This window comes from Hoplias malabaricus, chromosome 7, assembly GCF_029633855.1.
Source record: "Hoplias malabaricus isolate fHopMal1 chromosome 7, fHopMal1.hap1, whole genome shotgun sequence".
Lineage (NCBI taxonomy): Eukaryota > Metazoa > Chordata > Actinopteri > Characiformes > Erythrinidae > Hoplias > Hoplias malabaricus.
In genome coordinates this window covers 28,464,009-28,485,260 of record NC_089806.1, presented here as the reverse complement: position 1 = coordinate 28,485,260, position 21,252 = coordinate 28,464,009, and the positions used below count along the sequence as shown (strand labels likewise).

At 39.0% G+C, this 21,252-nt stretch overlaps 1 protein-coding gene across 7 annotated transcripts in view; it reads left to right on the top strand.

Annotated features, from left to right (window-relative positions):
• nrxn3b (neurexin 3b) overlaps window positions 1-21,252 on the top strand; it is a 325,560-nt gene that overhangs the window by 240,548 nt on the left and 63,760 nt on the right. For all 7 annotated transcript variants that reach the window (XM_066677967.1, XM_066677970.1, XM_066677969.1 and 4 more), the window contains 2 exons: window positions 2,412-2,583; window positions 21,113-21,202. In XM_066677967.1, coding sequence (XP_066534064.1) covers window positions 2,412-2,583; window positions 21,113-21,202 — 262 coding nt within the window. The remainder of the gene's footprint in view (window positions 1-2,411; window positions 2,584-21,112; window positions 21,203-21,252) is intronic.

Sequence of the window (21,252 nt, the reverse complement as noted above, 5' to 3'; positions counted from 1 at the left end):
ATTCCATGGTGCAAAGTGCGATTAAAATGCATTAAAATTTTTATTTAGTTATTTATCCTGTAATTAATTAATCAAAATTAACGTGTTAAAGTCCCACCCCTACTAATTATAGATGTTGCGGTTATTGTTTTAAAGCTGTATATGAACAATAGAGTTACAGTCATAGCAACATACTGAATGTCAAAAACTAAGCATCAGATCTTAATACTACAGATGGTTTTAAAAGCTCAGACAAGTAATTGTTTGTGTTGTTAAAACGTTATCTTTATCAATTTTAATGTGTAAATAGCATTTTTACTTTGACAGCAAAACTTCATCTTGTATCCTTACTGATATTATATGTTCTATTTTACTAAGAGAAATATCTGAATAGTTTGTGATTTAGATTGAAGCAATGATTGTAGGCTGTTGTTTTCTGTGAATGCCCAGTGGATATGGTCCAGTTATCTGGCAAGAGAAGCAGACATTTGTAATTGTCATCCCATTGTTTTTTTCATGTTTTCAGCCCCTGTACATTACATCAGTCAGAGATTTGATGCCTGAGAGTGTCTTGTGTTGAAGACGCTGACTGGAAAAGTGGAATTTGGGTGTGGCACTTATTAGTGTGGTCACCAAAAAAATCATGTGAGAGCAAACAAGCCCTTTATTTGCAAGATCCCCTGCTGCAATTACTTTTATCATTCTCACTTATCCTGGCACATCTAGTGGCAGTGGGCTGACAGCATTTCTACTTCTCCAATTTCTGTGTGATGGGTTGATTTAATCTTTCCACATCCCCACCTGACTGCTGTTGATTCACTCATTGCGACCTTAGCTCACATTTCATTAAGATGTGAGATGATTTATTCACAGGAATATTTTTTGGCACTCCCCACACAGGATAATGTCACTTCAGTCTCACCTCAAAGAATGCTGAAGAAAAAGTGTTAGCAAAACTGGCAGGACTTGAATCAATGTTAATAGGCAGATAGAGAGAAGCAAGCACTTATAAATAAAATCCTTACCCAGTGACACAAAGGACCTAGAAGACTGGATTAATGTTTAGAACCTCGCTTACATTCAATTTGGAGGGCAGCTGCCTAATATTGCGTTCTCACATATAGTCCACTACACATGTGCCAGACAATGTGGTGGTCTGTAAAACAACCACAGTTAATAATTTCCTTTGCTCAGTTAGTAATTTATTAAGCTTAAATACGTAATGTGTGTTTCAAATGCCAGGCATGAATTTAATGATACAGGATACTTAGATAACGTTATCTTATATAGTTAGTAACAGGAATAATTTTTTTCATATCATGCTATAGTGTATGTTTTTACTACTTAAGGACAGGTTTTCACTCACATTTACACCTGTTTTAATGTGATGTGACAACAAAGCTGACTTGATTTGATGACATTTAGATTTAGAAAATTTACACACATCCTGAAAAAGCAGAATAAACAATACACAGGTGTTTACTACAGGTTGAATATGCATACTTATTCCCATTTGGGAAATGGGTCTGATCATAAATGCCTTGACACCTTTATATTATTTTATCAACTTTTGTGTACTTGGGGTTCTTTGAGAGGTACCCTCATTTACAGTGTAGCCAAGGAAGATATGTGCTACAACCAGGCTAGTTTTCTGTTCACCCTTTATGAAACGTTGTAAAATCTCATGTTGTTTAGGACATATGTTGGACAACTATATATGGATTTAAAATAGATTGTTCATGTATGTATGACATTATATATTAAATTCATAGATTGTTCATGTATGTTGTTCATGTTTATATGACATACATGTCTGATAATACATTAATTTAATAGGGATTGTATATGTATAATATATAGTGTCATATATTAAACTTATATGATTGAGGTAAACACGCATATGTTTTTTATAAATTCAAATTTATGCAGAAATGCAGAGCATTCTAAAGGGTTCACAAACTTTCAAGCACCACTGCCGGTCCACCTGGTAGATGAAAGGTTAGAAACAGTAGCTCTGCATTGTTGCCGCACACTTTGTGTTGGTAATTCTCTAATCAGTTTCTGCAGCTGTCATTCATATTGTATGAACATTTTATGATGAATGGACCAATGAAAATTCTCCAAAAGTAAAAGGAATAAAAATCTTGTAATATTGACTTCCATTGAAAGTTAAAAAGGTTTTGTTTTTACTTAACATTTTGGAGATACGTATTTTTTATTTTGGAAAATTGACATGGGAAATATATGAGAAAGCTGGAGGGGCGTCTGTTTTTCCATTGGCATACACACAAAATGAAATTATGTAGTATTTTCTCAGTGAATTTCGGACATCAAATGAATTATAATAACACAGCAGGCTTACATTCACCAGTTACTTTTGGCCTTAGAAACATATTTACATGACATATATGCTATGCTTGTGTTTGTTTCAGGAGGAAGGTAAAGTAGGTGTGACATTTAACATTGGCACAGTGGACATCAGTGTCAAAGAGACCACCACAACTGTGAATGATGGGAAGTATCACTTAGTACGCTTCACTAGGAATGGAGGAAATGCCACATTACAGGTGGATAACTGGCCTATCAACGAACATTTTCCATCAGGTAACATCTGTTTTTTGTAGACTAAAGTGATTTTTGTAATTATGTTGAGTGAAATTGGTTTTTAATGCTAGGCCCACTGTATTTCACAAGCTCTCCAATACATTATCAAATACACAAAACAAGGAAAAACACTTGAACCTAATATTGAATATTTTTAGCCATATTTTGATATTAAAGTGTAATTCCCAAATTCCTTTATAAACATAAGGAAACTAGTCTGAGGTAGTACATTTATTAAGCTGTATTTTGTGGAAATAAAATTATTTGGTATATGTAAAAGCATCTAATCATGAAATACCTGGATACCTATGTCGTGAAATCTTTGAAAATGAATGAGTCGAAAGCGCTCAGATTCGAAAGAATCAGTATGTTCATCCTTGTACCATTTTATTGCTTTAACAAGTTATAATATTACAAATACAATTACATATTCTTATTTTATTGCATTTAATTGGATTTTTTTTAAATATTTTATACTTAACGTGTGTTTAGATGATAAACATTTAGCCACATTTAAACAGAAACACAAAGCAGAAATATGAAAAACACTCCTCGGAAGTAATATTCAAATGAATGTACATGGTTCTCAATCACATTTTTTTTTTTTTTTGCTTTAAAATGCAATTGAATGAACTCATTCCAAGCACATCAGCAAAATTATTGCAGATTTAGCTCAATGTGAACCTCGTGTGAGCAAATAGTGGCTGAGCTTACTCAGTGTGAGCCAGAAAATGAGCCTTGGTTTTACCCAGTTTGAGTCTTGAAACAAGCACAGGTTTTACTCAGAGTGATTCTTGTGTAAGACTCAGAATTACTTCTAGCTCAAGCACGAGACTAAAGAGAGGGTGGAGCCATGTTAGCCTTGTCATAGTAAATCTAACAAATTTTACCCACTGCTCATTCCACATTGAGAGGAGAGCAATACTGGTGAAATACGGCAGACAACTTTTTTTGACTGCGAAGGTATTCATAAGTAATAAAAAAATAATAATGAATTATTATTTTCATTGTTGGCCCTGAGGAGGCAGATTGACTCAATTAGAAAGAAAACTCACATTTAGGTTCAGAGGAGCTGCTGTATTAGCAACTTTCTGCAATGTAATGTACAGAAAACACATGTAAACTAAAACACAATGAAATGTGTGAGAAAAAAAAAATTCATATGGGAATTAAATAATGTTTAATTATAATTCAAAATTTAGTGTAATTGCTATTTGATTGAATATTGAATGTTTTATTTTTTAATGGGTTATATTGTCTCTATATGATAACTGGCACTATTCTGTCATGTTTTATTCTGGACATTGGCAGATAAGTTGTCAGTATAGGTGTTGTTGGACAGAATTTTTTTAAGCTTTCATCAGAATCATATTTTCATATTGATCTGAAATATGAGAGAGAAATATGAGAAACTTTAATCAAAAGTTTTTGATCAATCCAATCAGAATACACTATGTTTTCAAGCCTGTCCTTTTTAGACAGGAATTCCCACCTCTTGACCAAACATAAGTGTCCATTTATAGGACACTTATTTCTCTCTTTTCTCCCTATGAAACTCAGTGCTTTTCCAAATGCTATGGGGTTCACAACAGAAAAAAAGAGTATTTTCTGCATTTCTGGAATATCCTTGAAAATCAGAACTATGTAGGGCCATATCCACAGCCTGTGTTCTATAAGGTAGATACCATGATGGCAAAAGAAAGAGATTAATTTTCTGACTGGTAAAATACACTCGAAGGAATGGTCTTTGACTTCAAGGAAGAGATGTCTGAATTTTGTGAAAATTATGTTTGCATTCTGAGAAATGGTTGGTTGGTTTCAGGAGTGAGATACTGAACAGCAATGCAGCTGACCCATTCAAATCCATCACAATAGTTAGGGATTGTTTGAAAATCTTCAGAACCAACTTTCTACCTATAAACATAGGAAGAACTAGCTATTCTTCCTGTAGATAATTACATCAACAGCCAGAAATCATTCTCAACACCCTCTATCCAATGGTTTAGGTACAAATCTGTCAGAGACAAGATTCCCATCTGACATGCCCTCAAAGTTCAGAAAATATTATGAAGATGGTCGTGTATGAAAAGCTTTTGATTTTTTTTTAGACGTCTTTATCACTGTTATGATAAGTGCTTCCCTTCAAACTTACCACATCCTCTAAGTAAGACTTTTATCACCAGTCAAAAGTTCTCCCCCTAAGGGCTTGTGGGTCCCTGTTCTCCCCTATATGCTGAAAAACAAACTCTTGTTTCCTTAAACAATAGGTGTCTCAAGCTGGGAAAAGCTAAGGATTTTTATATTCACAATAGCCTGTACTAGACTTGAATTGTACAATCTGATTAATAGACTGCAGGAATGGTGTTTGTACACAGACATTGACAGCTTCATTTTGAAAGTTAAAGAATGTGACTGGATGCCACCTCTAGGCGATTACTCAGGAGGTCTCCAGTGATCAAATTTGTCAGTAGGGGTAAAAAAATACCTATAGTTATCACAGTCTCAAAGGTAAGACTATGATGAAAGTTAAGGGTATTACCTTAAACTACATCAACTGTGATATTCTGAACTTGAAATCCTTAACCCTCGGAGGCCTTTCAGCCATGTTTGAGGTGATCTGGCATGCCTTGATATTTTAACATATTTCACCTACCTAAAATTGTGTTCCCAAAAAAGCTACACATGTTAATATTCAGCACACACCCAGCAACAATAATGTGAGAGAAGTATGTATATCATTCATCTATTTTTTGTTTAAATTAACTCTAAATCCAAAAACCTATTTTCAAAGGTGCTGATATATAGTGAAAAAACTGTGTACGCTGTGTACATTTATGAAGTTTTCTTTAGTGCTCTGAACTCTGTAGACATTGTTGTTGGCTACACACTGGCAAACAGACGACAGCTTGAACGCAGCAGAGAGAGTCCAAACTTTACTACGAGCTGTTTTTACCCTCTATCAGCTGAGCCCTTTGTCTCTGCACATTTACAAAATATTTATCGCCAGCTTCATGAATTCCATCGCTAGAATATAGTACTGAACTGGCATAGCCTCAAAGTTAACCAGCACCAAATGAGCTGCAGAAAAACAAGTCAAATATATTGCACTTACTCATCACAAAATGAAACTGCTCCTCTTCAGGCAGCTGAAATGCATGACTGCGCTGTCTTGTAGCTCTGCGCAAAAACACAGCCATGTGCTTTTGTTTATATGACTAAAATGAGTGTTTTCACATGTCATAATCTGCCAATAAGCACAGCTGGATTATCATGCTATTTATGAAGGGGTGGGCCATCAAGGGTCACGGTCTGAGTCTCAGAGAGAGGCGTGTCTCTTGTTACTTATCTTTCAATAACAACCAGGTAAAATACATTTCTTTTCTCCATTAAACAAAGCACAGATTAAAAGATTCAGAGTTGTGTACAACAAATATGTTCTATTACCAGATTTTAAAACTTTACCTTACAGATATTAACTGATTCATTCCATTTCAATTCAATTGGTTAAAGCTAATTTGTTTGATTCTAGACTTCAACTAATTTTTCTTGTATTGTGTGTGGACCCAGCAATGGTAGAATAAATTTTATCAAAATATTACTGGAAATTTATGTGAATTCCATGTCAAATATTTCAGATCAAATTGTAGGTTGTTATATGTGCTGGCAGCCTCTCTACAATGAACTGTTGAACAAAATAAATGTCCGTTTTGTTCAAGGTATATGCGACTATTTGTGTGACGATAAACCATTCCCACCCCAAAAAGCAAACTTATTGGTGATTGATGATTTAATGCAAAAGGCAAGCAAGAATGAGGAGGTAGAAAATGTGTTTACAAAATATACCCACCACCTGTCTGTTTGACTAAAAAGAGAAGTTTTCACATGTTGAGATCTCTGTACTACGGTGTTCCCCTGAGTCACATTACAACAACTTTTACAAAGCAAATAAAATCTTAGCTAAAAAATGCCCTGTTTTTGAAACCTTTATTACGACCTTGAGGATCTGTCATGTCCATCTGACCAGCCATGTCTTTGTAAAACATTCTGGCAGAAAATTGCATTTACACAGCATCTTTTCATTCATTATCTGTAACCGCTTATCCAGTTCAGGGTCGCGGTGGGTCCAGAGCCTACCTGGAATCATTGGGCGCAAGGCGGGAATACACCCTGGAGCGGGCGCCAGTCCTTCACAGGGCAACACAGACACACACATTCACTCACACACTCGGACACTTTTGAGTCACCAATCCACCTGCAACGTGTGTTTTTGGACTGTGGGAGGAAACTGGAGCACCCGGAGGAAACCCACACGGACACGGGGAGAACACACCAACTCCTCACAGACAGTCACCCGGAGCGGGAATCGAACCCACAACCTCCAGGCCCCTGGAGCTGTGTGACTCTGACACTACCTGCTGCGCCACCGTGCCACCCCACAGCATCTTTGCCAATATTAAAAAAAACACTCCATTATAAAACTGTATGAATAAGTATTGCTTGACTAACTGATGTGACGTTCCCCCGAGCATAACATCTACTTGTGAAAATAGATGTAAAAAGGTGCTGTTCAAGTCTAGATAATCTTCACCATTACCTGCTATGGAAAATTCCAAGGGACTGTTATCCGTCATGGCTGAAAGTGTTGGTATATCAACATAAGTATTCTTTTCAGTGCTTGTTTGAGTGTAAGGCAACAAAAAAAAAATCTATTTCCGACTTGTGCAGGAAAGCCATGGTTTTGGAAAATCTTCAGCTTTCTTTGTTTGATAGAAGAAGAGGAGGTGGAAGAACGCTTGTTGTTTGTTTGGTCTTTTTCACTCTGACCTTACACAGAGTGATGTTTTTTTACTTGAAATTACAATCCGCATCCCAGGATTGTAATGTTCTTGTATGCAATCACGAGTCCTGAACCATCCTGCTTTTGCATTTGATTCTTGCTGATGATGTTACTTACTATGTACTTACAATACCTTGTGCCGCTGTTTTAAAACGATGTTTTACAACAGATATACCCCTTTTAATAATCAGAATCGCTATTCTACAACATGCTTTTAAGATCCCACCAAAACCATGAAACTTTAGAAGACTGTTGCCAGCCTGATGTTTAACATAATCAACATAGACCCGAGAGACAGTGTAGCTTATGCCAGTCATTTTGTCATTTTTTTTTCAAACACAAAAATAATGTTTTGTGTGTCTAATAGTGTAGTTTAAAATTTTTCATAGAGAAAATATAATGCTAATTAGACTCTTTCTCACAGGTACATAGTATGGCTTGTCATAGGTTAATGTGACAATTTATTTGTTCTCCCCGGTTATATGTACACATCTCAACAAAGGCACAAAACTGTCCCCAAACTTTTGAAAATAAATGTATATACAAACTTGGTGAGCACGACCCTGAAATGAAAAAGCTGAAAAGAAGATGATGATGATGATGATGATGATAATGATGATGACAAAAGGTGTAAAATCCTTCATTAATGTCAACAGGGTAGGGAACCTCATCGTGTGTGAGGTTTTATTGTTGAGATTTCAGTGCACACCCAATAAATAAGGTTTGTTGGTTTTAATACAGATTTTGTTGCTGGTTTCCATACAGATTTTGTTGTTACCCTTGACTCATTTGACAGGTATGAAATGCTTATTTTTCCATCATTTAAATAAACAAAAAATAGGCTTTCCTACGCCATCAACAAGTACCATGTATGGGGATATTGCACTTCCGTGAGAGCTATCTTCCAGTCACCTGTCAAGTCTACGGGTTTAGCAAATTTAGTGGTGTAACATGAAATCTTGTTTTCAGGATTAATGTCTTTGGAGAATGCTTCCCTATGAGTACACCTATTAAAACTCAGTGTATCCTGCCCAGGAGAGGGTTACCGGGACCTACCCCTGGAGCCAGGCCTGGGGGTAGTGTCCCAGGGCGAGCGCCTGGTGACCGGGCAGCCCACATAACCCGGCTGGGCTCAGCCCGAAATGGCAACATTGGAGGATCATGTGGGCTCACGATCCACAAGATCCAGAGTAGGGGTGTGGTGCAGTGCCCATCGGGCACAGAGCGGGGGTGAAGGGGCCCCTGGCGTCATGGAACTTGTCAGCGGAAACTGGTTCTTGGTACGTGGAACATAAGTTCAGCTCAGAGTATTCGGCCTTCTTGGAGGCAGTGAGTGGAATTCTAGAGGGGATCCCTTGCACTGACTCTATTGTTTTGCTGGGGGACTTCAATGATCACGTTGGCAATGACTGGGAAACCTGGAGAGGAGTGATTGGGAGGAACGGCCTGCCTGATCTAAACCCAAGTGGCGTGATATTGCTGGACTTCTGTGCTAGTCATTATTTGTCAATAACGAACACCATGTTCGAACATAAGATTGCTCATGTGTACTTGGTACCAGAGCACTCTGGGCCAAAGGTCAATGATTGATTTGTGGTCGTGTCTTCTAACCTGAGGCCATATGTTTTGAGAGGGGCTGAGCTGTCAACCGATCACCATCTGGTAGTGAGTTGGATCTGATGACGGGGAAAGCTGCCAGACAGACCTGGTAAACCCAAACATATAGTGAGGGTGTGCTGGGAAAAGCTGGCAGATGACTCTGTCCAGATGGATTTCAACTCTTACCTCCGAGAGAACTTCTCACATGTTCTGGAGGAGGTAAGGGGAATGGAGTCTGAATGAACACTTTTCTGGACCTCCATCGTGGAAGCAGCTGCATGTAGCTGTGGTCAAAAGCTTGTCTGTGCCTGTTATGGCGGCAACCCAAGAACCTGTTGGTGGACACCGGGGGTGAGGGAAGTTGTCAAGCGGAAGAAGGAGGCTTTTCGGGATTGGCTAGCTTGGGGAACTTCCAATTCTGCGGATGGGTACCGGCAGGTGAAAAAGGCTGCAGCTGTGTTAGTTGCTGAAGCAAAATCCTGAGCATGGGAGGAGTTTGGAGAGGCCATGGAGAATGACTTCTGGGCATTGGAAGGAGCACTTTGAGGAACTCCTTAAACCAACCTCCTGTGTAGGAGGTAGGGCCAGAATTGTCTGGGGGTTCAGATTCCATTTCCTTGGCTGAAGTCACTGAGGTGGTGCAAAAGCTTTGCAGTGGCAAAGCTCCAGGAGTGGATGAGATTCGCCCAGAATTACTGAAGGCACTCAATACTGTGGGGCTGTCTTGGATGACATGCCTATACTATATTGCATGGACCTCGGGAACGATGCCTTTGGATTAGCAAATCGGGGTGGTGGTTCCTATTTTCAAAAAAGGGGACCGGAGAAAATGTGCCAATTAGCGTGGCATTACACTTCTCAGCCTCCCAGGGAAAGTCTATGCCAAGGTGCTGGAAAGGAGAATCTGTCCGATAGTTGAACCTAGGATTTTGGAGGAACAATGCGGATTTCATCCTGGCTGTGGAACTATGGACCAACTCTTTACTTTTTCACAGATGATTGAGGGGGCGTGGGAATTTGCTACTCCACTCTACACATGCTTTGTGGATTTGGAGAAGGCATATGACCGTGTTCCCCGAGAGATTCTGTGTGAGGTGCTCCAGAAGTATGGGGTGCCAGGGTCGCTCCAGCGAGCCATACAGTACTTGTACTCTCAGAGTTTGAGTTGTGTTCACATCCCTGGTAGTAAGTCAAGCTTGTTCAGTGTGGGCATTGGACTCCATCAGGGCTGTGCCTCATCTCCTCTCCTGTTCCTGATATTCATGGACAGGGTTGCGCGGCGTAGTCTGGGACAGGAGGGCTTCCGTCGAGGAGCTCAGGAGGTGGCATCTCTGCGGACAATGTTGTTCTTCTGGCTTCTTCGCACGAGGGCCTCCAGTGTTCACTTGAGCAGTTTGCAGCCGAGTGTGACGCAGTCGGTATGCGGATCAGCACCTCCAAGTCTGAGGCCATGGTTATCTCCCAGAAACAGATGGCATGCTCCCTTCAGGTAAGGGGTGAGAACCTGCCTCAAGTGAAGAAGTTCAAGTATCTCAGGTTCTTGTTTACGAGTGATGGGAAGAGGGATAGTGAGATTGACCGTAGGATAGGTGCAGCGTGTGCAGTAATGCGGTCACTGTACTGCACCATTGTGGTGAAGAGAAAGCTGAGCCATAAAGCAAAGCTCTCAATTTACCGGTCAGTCTACATCCCCACTCTCACCTACTGTCATGAGCTCTGGGTCCACACTGGAGGGATTATACCTCCCGGCTGGCCTGGGAACGCCTGGGGATTCCCCAGGAGGAATTGGTGGATGTTGCAAGGAACAGAGATGTCTGGGCTTCTTTGATCACCCTGTTGCCACCGCGACCCTGAAATGGAAAAGCGGAAAAGAAGATGATGATGATAATGATATCTTTGGAGGAGTTGCATAGAAGAGTCTCAGAGAATCCAGTCTTTTCCATGGTGCATTGTTTATGATTTCATTTTGTTCCTGTCAATCCGTTTTAAACTTTGATGTCAACAACATCCTTGGCTGGAATCCAAGAGTTAAACATATCAGGCCACCCAACCCATTTCACTTAACACATTCCGCTTATGTATTTTTTTTTATCAGAAATTCTTTATTTTAAAAGGTTTTATTTTAGAAATTTTTGTAGCTCAAAAGGGCGGCACGGTGGTGCATTTACATTACAGATAATGAATGAATGAAACTCATAATTGTAGTTCATAAAGCACTCTCTCTGGAGGCTCTATCCTTTATCTGCTCCCAAACTGTAAAGTATTCTTTATTATATTTATATCCTTTATCTGCTCCCAAACTGTAAAGTATTCTTGTATACTTTTTCAAGGCAAGGCAAGGCAAGTTTATTTATAGAGCACCTTTCATGCAGAAGCAACTCAAATTGCTTTACAGAAAAAAAAACAGTTAAATTTAAAGCCAGAATAAAATCATTAAAGTCTAATAAAACAATTACATCAAAATAGTAAAATGATTAAATGATTAAAAATGATTAAACAATTTCAAATGAGACAATTAAAGAAAAGAAATAAAATGCTGTTACAGAAATAAAAGTGCAGAATATGTTAGACTGAGCTGTAAGCCTGCTCAAACAGGAATGTTTTAAGCCTTGATTTAAAAGTGTCTAAAATCGGGGCTCTTCTAATATTCTCAGTCAGCTGGTTTCATTTATGAGCGGCATAGTAGCTTCTTTTGCTCCTAGTGAGAACTCTGGCAGCTGCATTTTGAATCAGCTGAAACTGTTTAATGGTCTTTGTTGGAAGTCCAGCTAAGAGACCATTACAGTAACCAATCCTTCTAGAAATAAAGTCATGGATAGGTTTCTCTAGGTTTGGTTTAGTCAGAAAATCTCTAATCTTTAATCTTACTGATGTTTTTAAGATGGAAATATGCTTATATCGTAACCGCTTTAATATGACTACTACAACTGAAATCTGAGTCCATTAATACACCAAGGTTGTGAGCCAGTTCTTTAGATTTGAGGGCTCTTGAGTCCAGATACATAGGCAATCTTAATCTCTCATTGCTGTTCCCAAATAGTATAATCTCAGTTTTATCTTTATTCAGCTGCCGAAAATTGTGTCCCATCCAGTTAGTGATGTGTTTCAAGGCACTTGCTTAATGAGTCAACTGGATCAAAATTGTTTGGGGACAGGGCCATGTAAATCTGAGTATCTTGTAGAATCTGGCCAAAAGGAAGCATATATAAATTAAATAAAAGTGGACCAAGAATAGGGCAGCACGGTGGCGCAGCAGGTAGTGTCGCAGTCACACAGCTCCAGGGGCCTGGAGGTTGTGGGTTCCATTCCCGCTGCAGGTGACTGTCTGTGAGGAGTTGGTGTGTTCTCCCCGTGTCCGCGTGGGTTTCCTCCGGGTGCTCCGGTTTCCTCCCACAGTCCAAAAACACATGTTGCAGGTGGATTGGCGACTTGAAAGTGTCCGTAGGAGTGAATGTGTGTGTGTCTGTGTTGCCCTGTGAAGGACTGGCGTCCCCTCCAGGGTGTATTCCCGCCTTGCGCCCGATGATTCCAGGTAGGCTCTGGACCCCCCCGCGACCCTAAATTGGACAAGCGGTTACAGATAATGGATGGATGGACCAAGAATAGAGCCCTGGGGGACACCACAGGTCACTGGCATGTTCTCTGAAATATTATTTTCTATTTCTACAAAGTAGTTCCTGCCTTCCAGGTAAGAAACAAACAACTTCAAATCTGTTCCTGAGATTCCAACCCAGTTTGCGAGTCTATCTATAAGAATCTTATGGTCAGTGGTATCAAAGATCAAGAAGTAATAGAAGAGATATCTTTCCAGCCTCTGTATTTAAGCGAATGTCATTATTTACTTTGATTAGAGCAGTCTCAGTGCTGTTATTAGACCGGAACCTGGACTGGAATTTGTCTAGGCTATGGTTTATGGACAAGAAACTTTGCCTGAAAACTATTTTCTCAAAGATTTTGCAAAAGAATGGTAAATTAGAAATTGGTCTATAGTTGCTTATTTGAGATCATTCTAAATTTTTCTTTTTTTAGAAGAGGCTTTACAACTGCAGTTTTTAGTGAGCTCGGAAAGACCCCCAACATGAGTGAGGTGTTAACAATGTGGAATATGTCTGGTGCTATAGTGTGAAACACACTCTTTAAAAATTTGGTTGGTAGTGTGTCGAGACTGCAAGTGGATGCTTTGAGATGTCTTTTTATATGTGTCGTAGTTCTAATAGTGTCGCTGACCTCAACCTTAAAGCATAGTTTCTTTGCTGTTGAAGGAAACAACCTGTACAATTTTTAAAAACTTTGAAGGAATTTATTTCATGGACAGGTGACACAGCAGGTAGTGTCACAGTCACACAGCCCCAGGGGCCTGGAGGTTGTGGGTTCAAGTCCCGCTCTGGGTGTTTGTGAGGAGTTTATTATAATGCGTAAATTATTATTATGTATTATTCTCTGATAAGTTGGTCATATCCAGAAAGTCAGCTTGAAATTGTTCATCCATGGCTTTCACAAAAACCCTTTTAAGTTTTTTATATTTCACAAAAATAGTTTTATGGAGAGTGTATGTATCAGGGGTGGCCAAACATTCTCTTTTCCCTGGACAAGTATTTTTATTGGGACCTAAATCCTTTGTTAAAATGTTCACTGTTTGAAAGGTGAGCAGAAGGGTTGAAGTGTTCAAGGGGTCCGAAAATTGAATTGGGACACACTTGCACCACTTCAGTGCTCCACCTTCCACTGCAGTGAGCAGCTCTGTGTTTTACTGGAGCCTCAAACAGAAATACATAAAGAAATCTTCTTTATGTATGGAGAATATTTCTTAGACCCAGTATTTTATTTTCTACTACATATTTAACAACAAAGTAATCTTGTCTGTCACGATAACGACATGAATACATCTCACCGTTACTGACTTTCTGACAAGTAAATTACATCTGCAAAGATTTTTTTTAAACTTTACATGAAAATCTCCAGATTATTAAAGCCAGAATACCAGAGTGAGGTGTTACTCAAAATAAACAAGGCTGTGAATTTATTACAGCACCGTTTTATCAATCAGACACATATAGAAATGAAAGTCAGTCACGTGGTTGAAAAAATGTTTAGGTTGAGGTGCTTGATTTTAGAAATGTTCAAAAATGGAAATGTTAACATGTTGCTTTCTGATAAATGAGTTGCTTTAATGTAATCTCAACACGGTTCTTCAGTTTTTAGGGTCCTAGCACGTAGTGTGGGGACCCTATAGCGTTTGTCGGGTTTTTTCTTATTATTATTAGGCTTCCGAGCATGAAGTGCAAGGAAGCCTATTGTTTTTGTTCTGATTAGGGGTCCAAGCACTGCAAGTGCTGGAGCCCTATTGTTTTTGTTCTGTTTTTTTTTTCACTTTTTTTTTGTTTTTTTTTTCTTCTTTTTCTCCGTTTGGTCAACTGGTAATAAACCCTCCCGCTACTCAGGCGCAAAGAATCAGCCCGATCAGCCAGATGGTGACGCTATAGCGACGCGGAACGCATCGCTCCCTATATCTCCTACCCCGTGTAGCGTAGAGACGAAATTCTTTTTTTCCATGATTCCTCAGGTCAGACCCTACAAAAAAGCCTCAAGAACCCATAAGCTCAGCCCACTTAGATTTTGAGCTAATTTGCATAATATGCAAAATCGCACACATTTTTGAGTGCGAACTAGTCTCTGGAAATGTACCCAATATGGACATATCAGCAGAATCCTAAGAACCTGAACTTTAATAATTATCCAAAAAAAGTTTCATCACAGATCGGCTTCCAGACTCCGCCCAAGTACAGGGGTAGAGCTCGTGTTCCAAAAATCAGACAAATACAGCTATAACTTGCAAACGCTTTCTCCGAATGTTACGATACTTCACATGCTTGAAAGGGCTGGAAGACATGAATACTTGGTTGTGCAACTGCAAGCCTAGGGGGCGCTATAACAACAAAAAAATTGTTGCGCTTCACAGGATTGTCCCATTGACATGCCGCTTGATATGCATGTAGTGTGTGATGAGCTGACTCAGATTATATGACGATGATGTCATATTCAAAAAAACATGTCCGCCATCGGCCAATCAAATTTCAGCAGCTGTTTTATGACCTTAACAAGGTCCTATCATCATGACACTTGCATGGTATGTCCATGGCCCCACTTCCTGAGCACATAAAAAGTTTCATAACGATAGCCACTAGGGGGCGCAATTCGAATTTTCAACAGGCAAATATGGAATATCTCAGCGAAATATAAACATATTGACAAGCAGTTTGCTTTATTTCATACTCTGCAAATTGCCTTACAACTTTGCAATTGCAACTATTGTCAAAGAATGCATAGTTTATCCACAATAATCAGATATGTGAAAATGGAGCTTTTCAAACTCCTCCCTGAAAATTTGTCTTATCAATAAACAACTGGTATTTTTGCAATTTGTATAGACTGTAGGTCAATAATTATTTTAAAAAGTTGGAACTTTTGACACGCTGTTGTAGCAGTTATTCAACAAATATGCATGGGCGGGGCTCAAAGCACACTTTGAGCTATAACTACAACAAACTTCACCCAAATCAAACAAACTTGGTACACATATGTATGTCATTACTCTGAAGTATTGTGCTAAATATGACCACATTGCACGGAAAGGGAGCGCTATAATTAGACAACAACTAGTTGCATAGGTTATTAATTGATTACACTACCACCTAGAAATGCAGTACCAGCAAGATGAGACAGATGTGTTCTGAAGACCATGGGAAAGGAGCTTGAGCATTTTCATAACTTTTGGCTAAAGCATTTTTGAGTTACAGCTGTTTATTATGCAATGTTTCGAAGGCAACCTGTAAATCTCTATTTAAGTTAAGCAGAGGCTGCAATCACACAGTAATGAAAGTTCGACATTTTTTTGATAATTATTAAAGTTCAGGTTCTTAAGATTCTCATGACAGCACCTATGTCCATATTGGGTTTTGATTCAAGGACTAGTTTATGATCAAATATATGTCCCCTCCCACTCAGCTGCAGTTTTCTCTGTTTTTTGCAGAATCCCCCCTCAGCCTCTCCCTCTCCTCCTCACACACAGACTGTCACCTCTCCCCCTCCCCTCCCCCCTGCCAGTCAGAGAGGGCCAGAGGACACAGACAATTGAAAGTAGATCTAAACAAATCAACAATAACATCATGACCACCTCCTTATTTTAGCTTCAGTGTCCATGTTTTCAGCTCCACTGTCCACAGGAGCATGTTGTAAATCTAACATTACAGAGAGGGGTGCACCTCTTGCTCTGCATACTTTCATTGTTCCCTTTCACCCTGTTCTTCAATGGTCAGGACGCCCACACAGCAGGTATGATTTATGTGCTGGAGGTTGAAAGCCCTCAGCATCACTGCTGAACTGGGAATTGTCCTCCAGCAGAAAGTGTCTTGTGTCCACTGATGAACCACTAGAGGACAATCAGCACAACATCTGATGCAACAGATGAGATCTTGTTATCTATCAGGTGGACCAACAAGATATGTGTGTGTAACTGTGTGGACAGTGTGTTGACACAGGTTTTAAAATCTCCAGCAGCACTGCTCTTTCTGATCCACTCATAACAGTACAATACGCACTGCCATATCACCACATTGTCAGTGTCACTACAGTGCTGAGAATGTTTGAGCTACTGTCGCTGATTTTATATCTATAAGCTGGACCAATAAAATATGTGTATCTCAGTGTGGACAGTGAGTTGACACAGATGTTAAAATCTCCAGCAGCACTGCTGTGTCTTATCTACTCATAAGAGCACCACACACACTGCCATATCACCACAATGTCAGTGTCACTGCGGTACTGAAAATGATCCAAATCTTAAATCATATCTGCTCTGTGGGGGTCCAGAACATTGGGTCAGAATCCAGGTTGAAATTTCAAAGTAAGTTCTGTGTTCTGTGCTGTGTCTGTAACCCAAGCCCAACCCTCACCTGTCTGCAGACCAGAATTTCACCTCTGCAGACCAGAAACTCATCCACCACCTCACAATCCAGCTCCACTGACACATCAGAACACCAAGGGTCACATTTAAAAGTACCACAAAATCTATCCTAATATGTGGCTCCTGTATCAGAAGATTTGATGTGCTAATCTCTTATTCTGCAAAGATTGCTCACTGGTCTTCAATGGTCAGGAAAACCATACAGCAGGTATGATTCAGGTGTTGGAGATTTAAATCCCTCAGCATCACTGCTGGACTGAGAATAGTCCACAACCAAACACATCCAGCAGACAGTGTCCTGTGTCCACTGATGACGGACTCCAGTACAAGCAACTCCACATCATATCTGCTGTTTTGGGGTCCTGAACATTAGGGTGAGAAACCATGGTGCAACTCCAGAGTGACATCTGTGCTCTTTGCTGTCTCTGTCATTCACTACTCCTCCATTTCACGATACATCTCCAAAGAGATGCCAGAACAGCAAGGACCACCTTACAAACACTACACACACTTCCCCCAAAATCCCCTTCTGTCTCAGGACAGCTCGTATGCTAGCGCATTCTTCTTCTACCAGCGAATACCAGCTTGGACCCCAGGAATTGCTGCTTGCGGCTATATTTTTTACTTGTGATTTACTCATACAGATACAGACTCCTTTTTCAGTTTAACACACTTTGTAACAGCCAATGTGCACAAGGTTGCCAAGGCATTCATGATCACATTTTTTTTTTTTTTTTGATCCAACCAGGGGTTTAAACCCAGGACCTATGGGACAAGAGTGCAGTAGCTTTCACATTACGCCACAAATGACTTGTGGAACCCTGGCACATCTTGAGCCTCTTGAAATGGAATCAAGCCCCAGGCCATGTGTTTCAAAAACTTTACATTGTTATCATTATAGCAAAATGAAAACATTCAGTTTAAGTTGGATATTGGGGGAAATTTAACATTTCATCACAATTGAAATATCCTTAAAAAAGTTATATAAACAATTATTTACAATAATATTGCACTGATTGCTTTAGGGGGCGGCACGGTGGCACAGCAGGTAGTGTCGCAGTCACACAGCTCCAGGGGCCTGGAAGTTGTGGGTTCGATTCCCACTCCGGGTGACTGTCTGTGAGGAGTTAGTGTGTTCTCCCCGTGTCCGCGTGGGTTTCCTCCGGGTGCTCCGGTTTCCTCCCACAGTCCAAAAACACACATTGTAGGTGGATTGGTGACTCGAAAGTGTCCGTAGGTGTGAGTGTGTGAGTGAATGTGTGTGTGTCTGTGTTGCCCTGTGAAGGACTGGCATCCCCTCCAGGGTGTATTCCCGCCTTACGCCCAATGATTCCAGGTAGGCTCTGGACCCCCCGCGACCCTAAATTGGATAAGCGGTTACAGATAATGGATGGATGGATGGATGATTGATTTAGGTAGTTCAGCCAAAAAAGATGCAGTAATATTTTACATATTTTACCACCTTACACATTATTTAGTTACAATTTTGAGAAAATCTGGTTAAAAAAAGAGATATTTCTTTAAAATTGAGATTTTTCAAACTTTCATAAACTACACAAAACTATCATTGTATATTAAACTATTATTATAATGGACATGTATTTGCTAAAGTGTCAGCTTGGTGTGCTGTGTAAGTGTTTTTAGTGCCATCTGGTGGTCAATAATTATCACATTACATTAATAATAATTATAGTCATTCAGCTTATAAATGCAAATATGCATATATTTGAATGAAACCTGCTCTGGGTATGTAGCATGGACATATGTGGTATTAGCAAATTCAGAAGAACCTTAACTTTATTCATGAAAAAAATTAGACTTTCATCACTGTGTGGCTTCTAGGACCCTCCCAGTGATTGGTGCAGCATGCATTCAATAAAGCACAAATATAAAGCTGTGACTCAGGAACACTTTGCCCAAATATTACAAAACTCCATAGGTTTCATCCAAACATTTAATTCACCCGTAACATGTAGGTAGAGAATTAATTATAGGCATTCAGTTTAGAAATTCCTACACACATATTTGAATGTAAACTACTTTCTGGATCTTTACCAAACATGGACATGGAACATATGTTTAGTTTGTGGTCAGCTTAAGGCACACCTGTGCAATAATCATGCTGCCTAATCAGCATTTTGATATGCCACACCTGTGAGGTGGATGGTTTATATCAGCTCACTAACGGAGATTTAGACAAATATGTGAAAAATATTTGAGAGAAAAAGACCATTTGTGTACACAGAAAAAGTCTTAGATCTTTGAGGTCAGTGTGTTCTGTTTAAATTTTTGTTCAGTATAAGTAGGTTCCAGAAGCAAAAATGTTCCCAACTGTAATCAAGGTATAGTAGTTTTTTCACCATGAACCATGATGATGTCTGTGGGTGTGTCAAAAAAGAGCAGAAAATAATGGTCATACCAGGACATATAAACCGAAAAATGTGCCATCAGTGTTGTTTTTGTTCTAGGGCTGTGGATAACACTAATTAATGCACATTCTCTCTTGTGCTGATTTTCTCTGCTGTCCTCATTGTTCACAAGGTCAGCAGGATAGCTCTGTAACAGACTTAACAGACAGAACCCTGCATCAGAAATCAAGTGGTGAGATGCAACTCGGATGTAAACGCAAAAGATGACTATTTATTAACCAAAAGGAAATGTATAGACACTGTCAAAATAGGACTATAAAAGAAAAGGGACCAACTAAGGAGAAAACAGAAGCTATAGACTAAACCATGAAAACTGAGCCATGACAGGGAACAGAAAAATAAAGCAAGAAACACAGGACAGAGAACAAAATAAACCTAAATAAAAATAAAGAGACTGTGATAGAAGATCAGACCAAATAAAGCAAAAAAACACAGTACAGAGACAATGACTAAATAGTCAATGAAATGATAAAACTAACACAAAGATTAACATGAGAAAAACACTGGACTCAAACCAAGGATGACAAACATAGATACAGAGACCAAAGCAGAAACAATTACAGACAAAGACCAAGAAATTCACTCTGGAACAAAGACTAAAACAGAAAACAGGGTAAAACTGAGAAAATAGAAGCATAATAGTTAAAACTATATATAAAAAAAAGAAAATTAAAGCATAAAGAGACAAAGGACTGGATAAACAGACTAAGAAACACAAGACTCAAGAAGTACACAATAAGAAACAACAAGCTGAACAAGACCATGGCACAAACCTCCAAATACAAAAAGGATACTCTCTACTAGTGCAGGGAACTAAATGAACATATATACTAAGGAACATGAGGAAAACTACCAGGACCATAAAAGAGAAATACAGGGAAAGTATATATAAGGGACAAGCCTTATATACAATAGAAAAACTGAGAACACCTGTGAGAGTCACATGAGCGAAAGAGGGCATGGCTAAGACAGAAACACCTGGGTAAATCACATGAGGAAGGAGCATGGCTAGGGAGAGAAAAAAAAGAGGAAAAATCCAAAGGAAAGAGGACAGCATTACCAGACAAGGAAACAGGAACAAAACACATTGGAGGAGGGACCAATCATGACACATTTAGATATGTGTATCATATGATCTGAATTTGCTGTCAAATGTGGATACACCAAGACATTTTCCTGACTCTTGATTTTCATGTTTATTTATGGCTCTGGCACTGGTGCCCAATTTAACTTTGCAACACTGGAACCAAGCAACCATGCAACAACATGTAACTAAATTTAAAGAATTTAAATGTAAATTAAATTAATTTATTAAAAATGTAATATGTAATTATTTCATAATTACTGTTTTTTTTATTTTAAAAAATATCCAGATTCTGGTTCATATTGCATTTCATAAAATGTCCGAACTTTTCTGGAAATTGGTTTGCAGTATTATTATTATATATTTTTTTTAAAAATTAGAATGCGTGTAATCATCCTTGAAAGTGGTAAGAGCCATCCTGTTTGGAAAAAGCTTGTTTGTACCTTTTACTGCGCAAGTGTTTTCTATTGTACAGATTTGAATAACACATAAAAAAAATAATAATAATGATGACTCCTAACCAAACTTAAAAATGGCTAAACATTCTCTTAAAGAGTATTTAAATGTGAAATGTGCAACGAATGCTAAAATGCTTTTTAAACTTTCAAACTTTAAAGGAAACAGTGACATTGAGCGCATTCAAATGGCCAATAAGAAAATCCCATTCAAATATACACGGCCGGTCGAAGATTGGCTACACGAGAAAGGTAAACTTTACAAGACATTAATTAAAATATGTTTTTGGTTTTCATTTGTT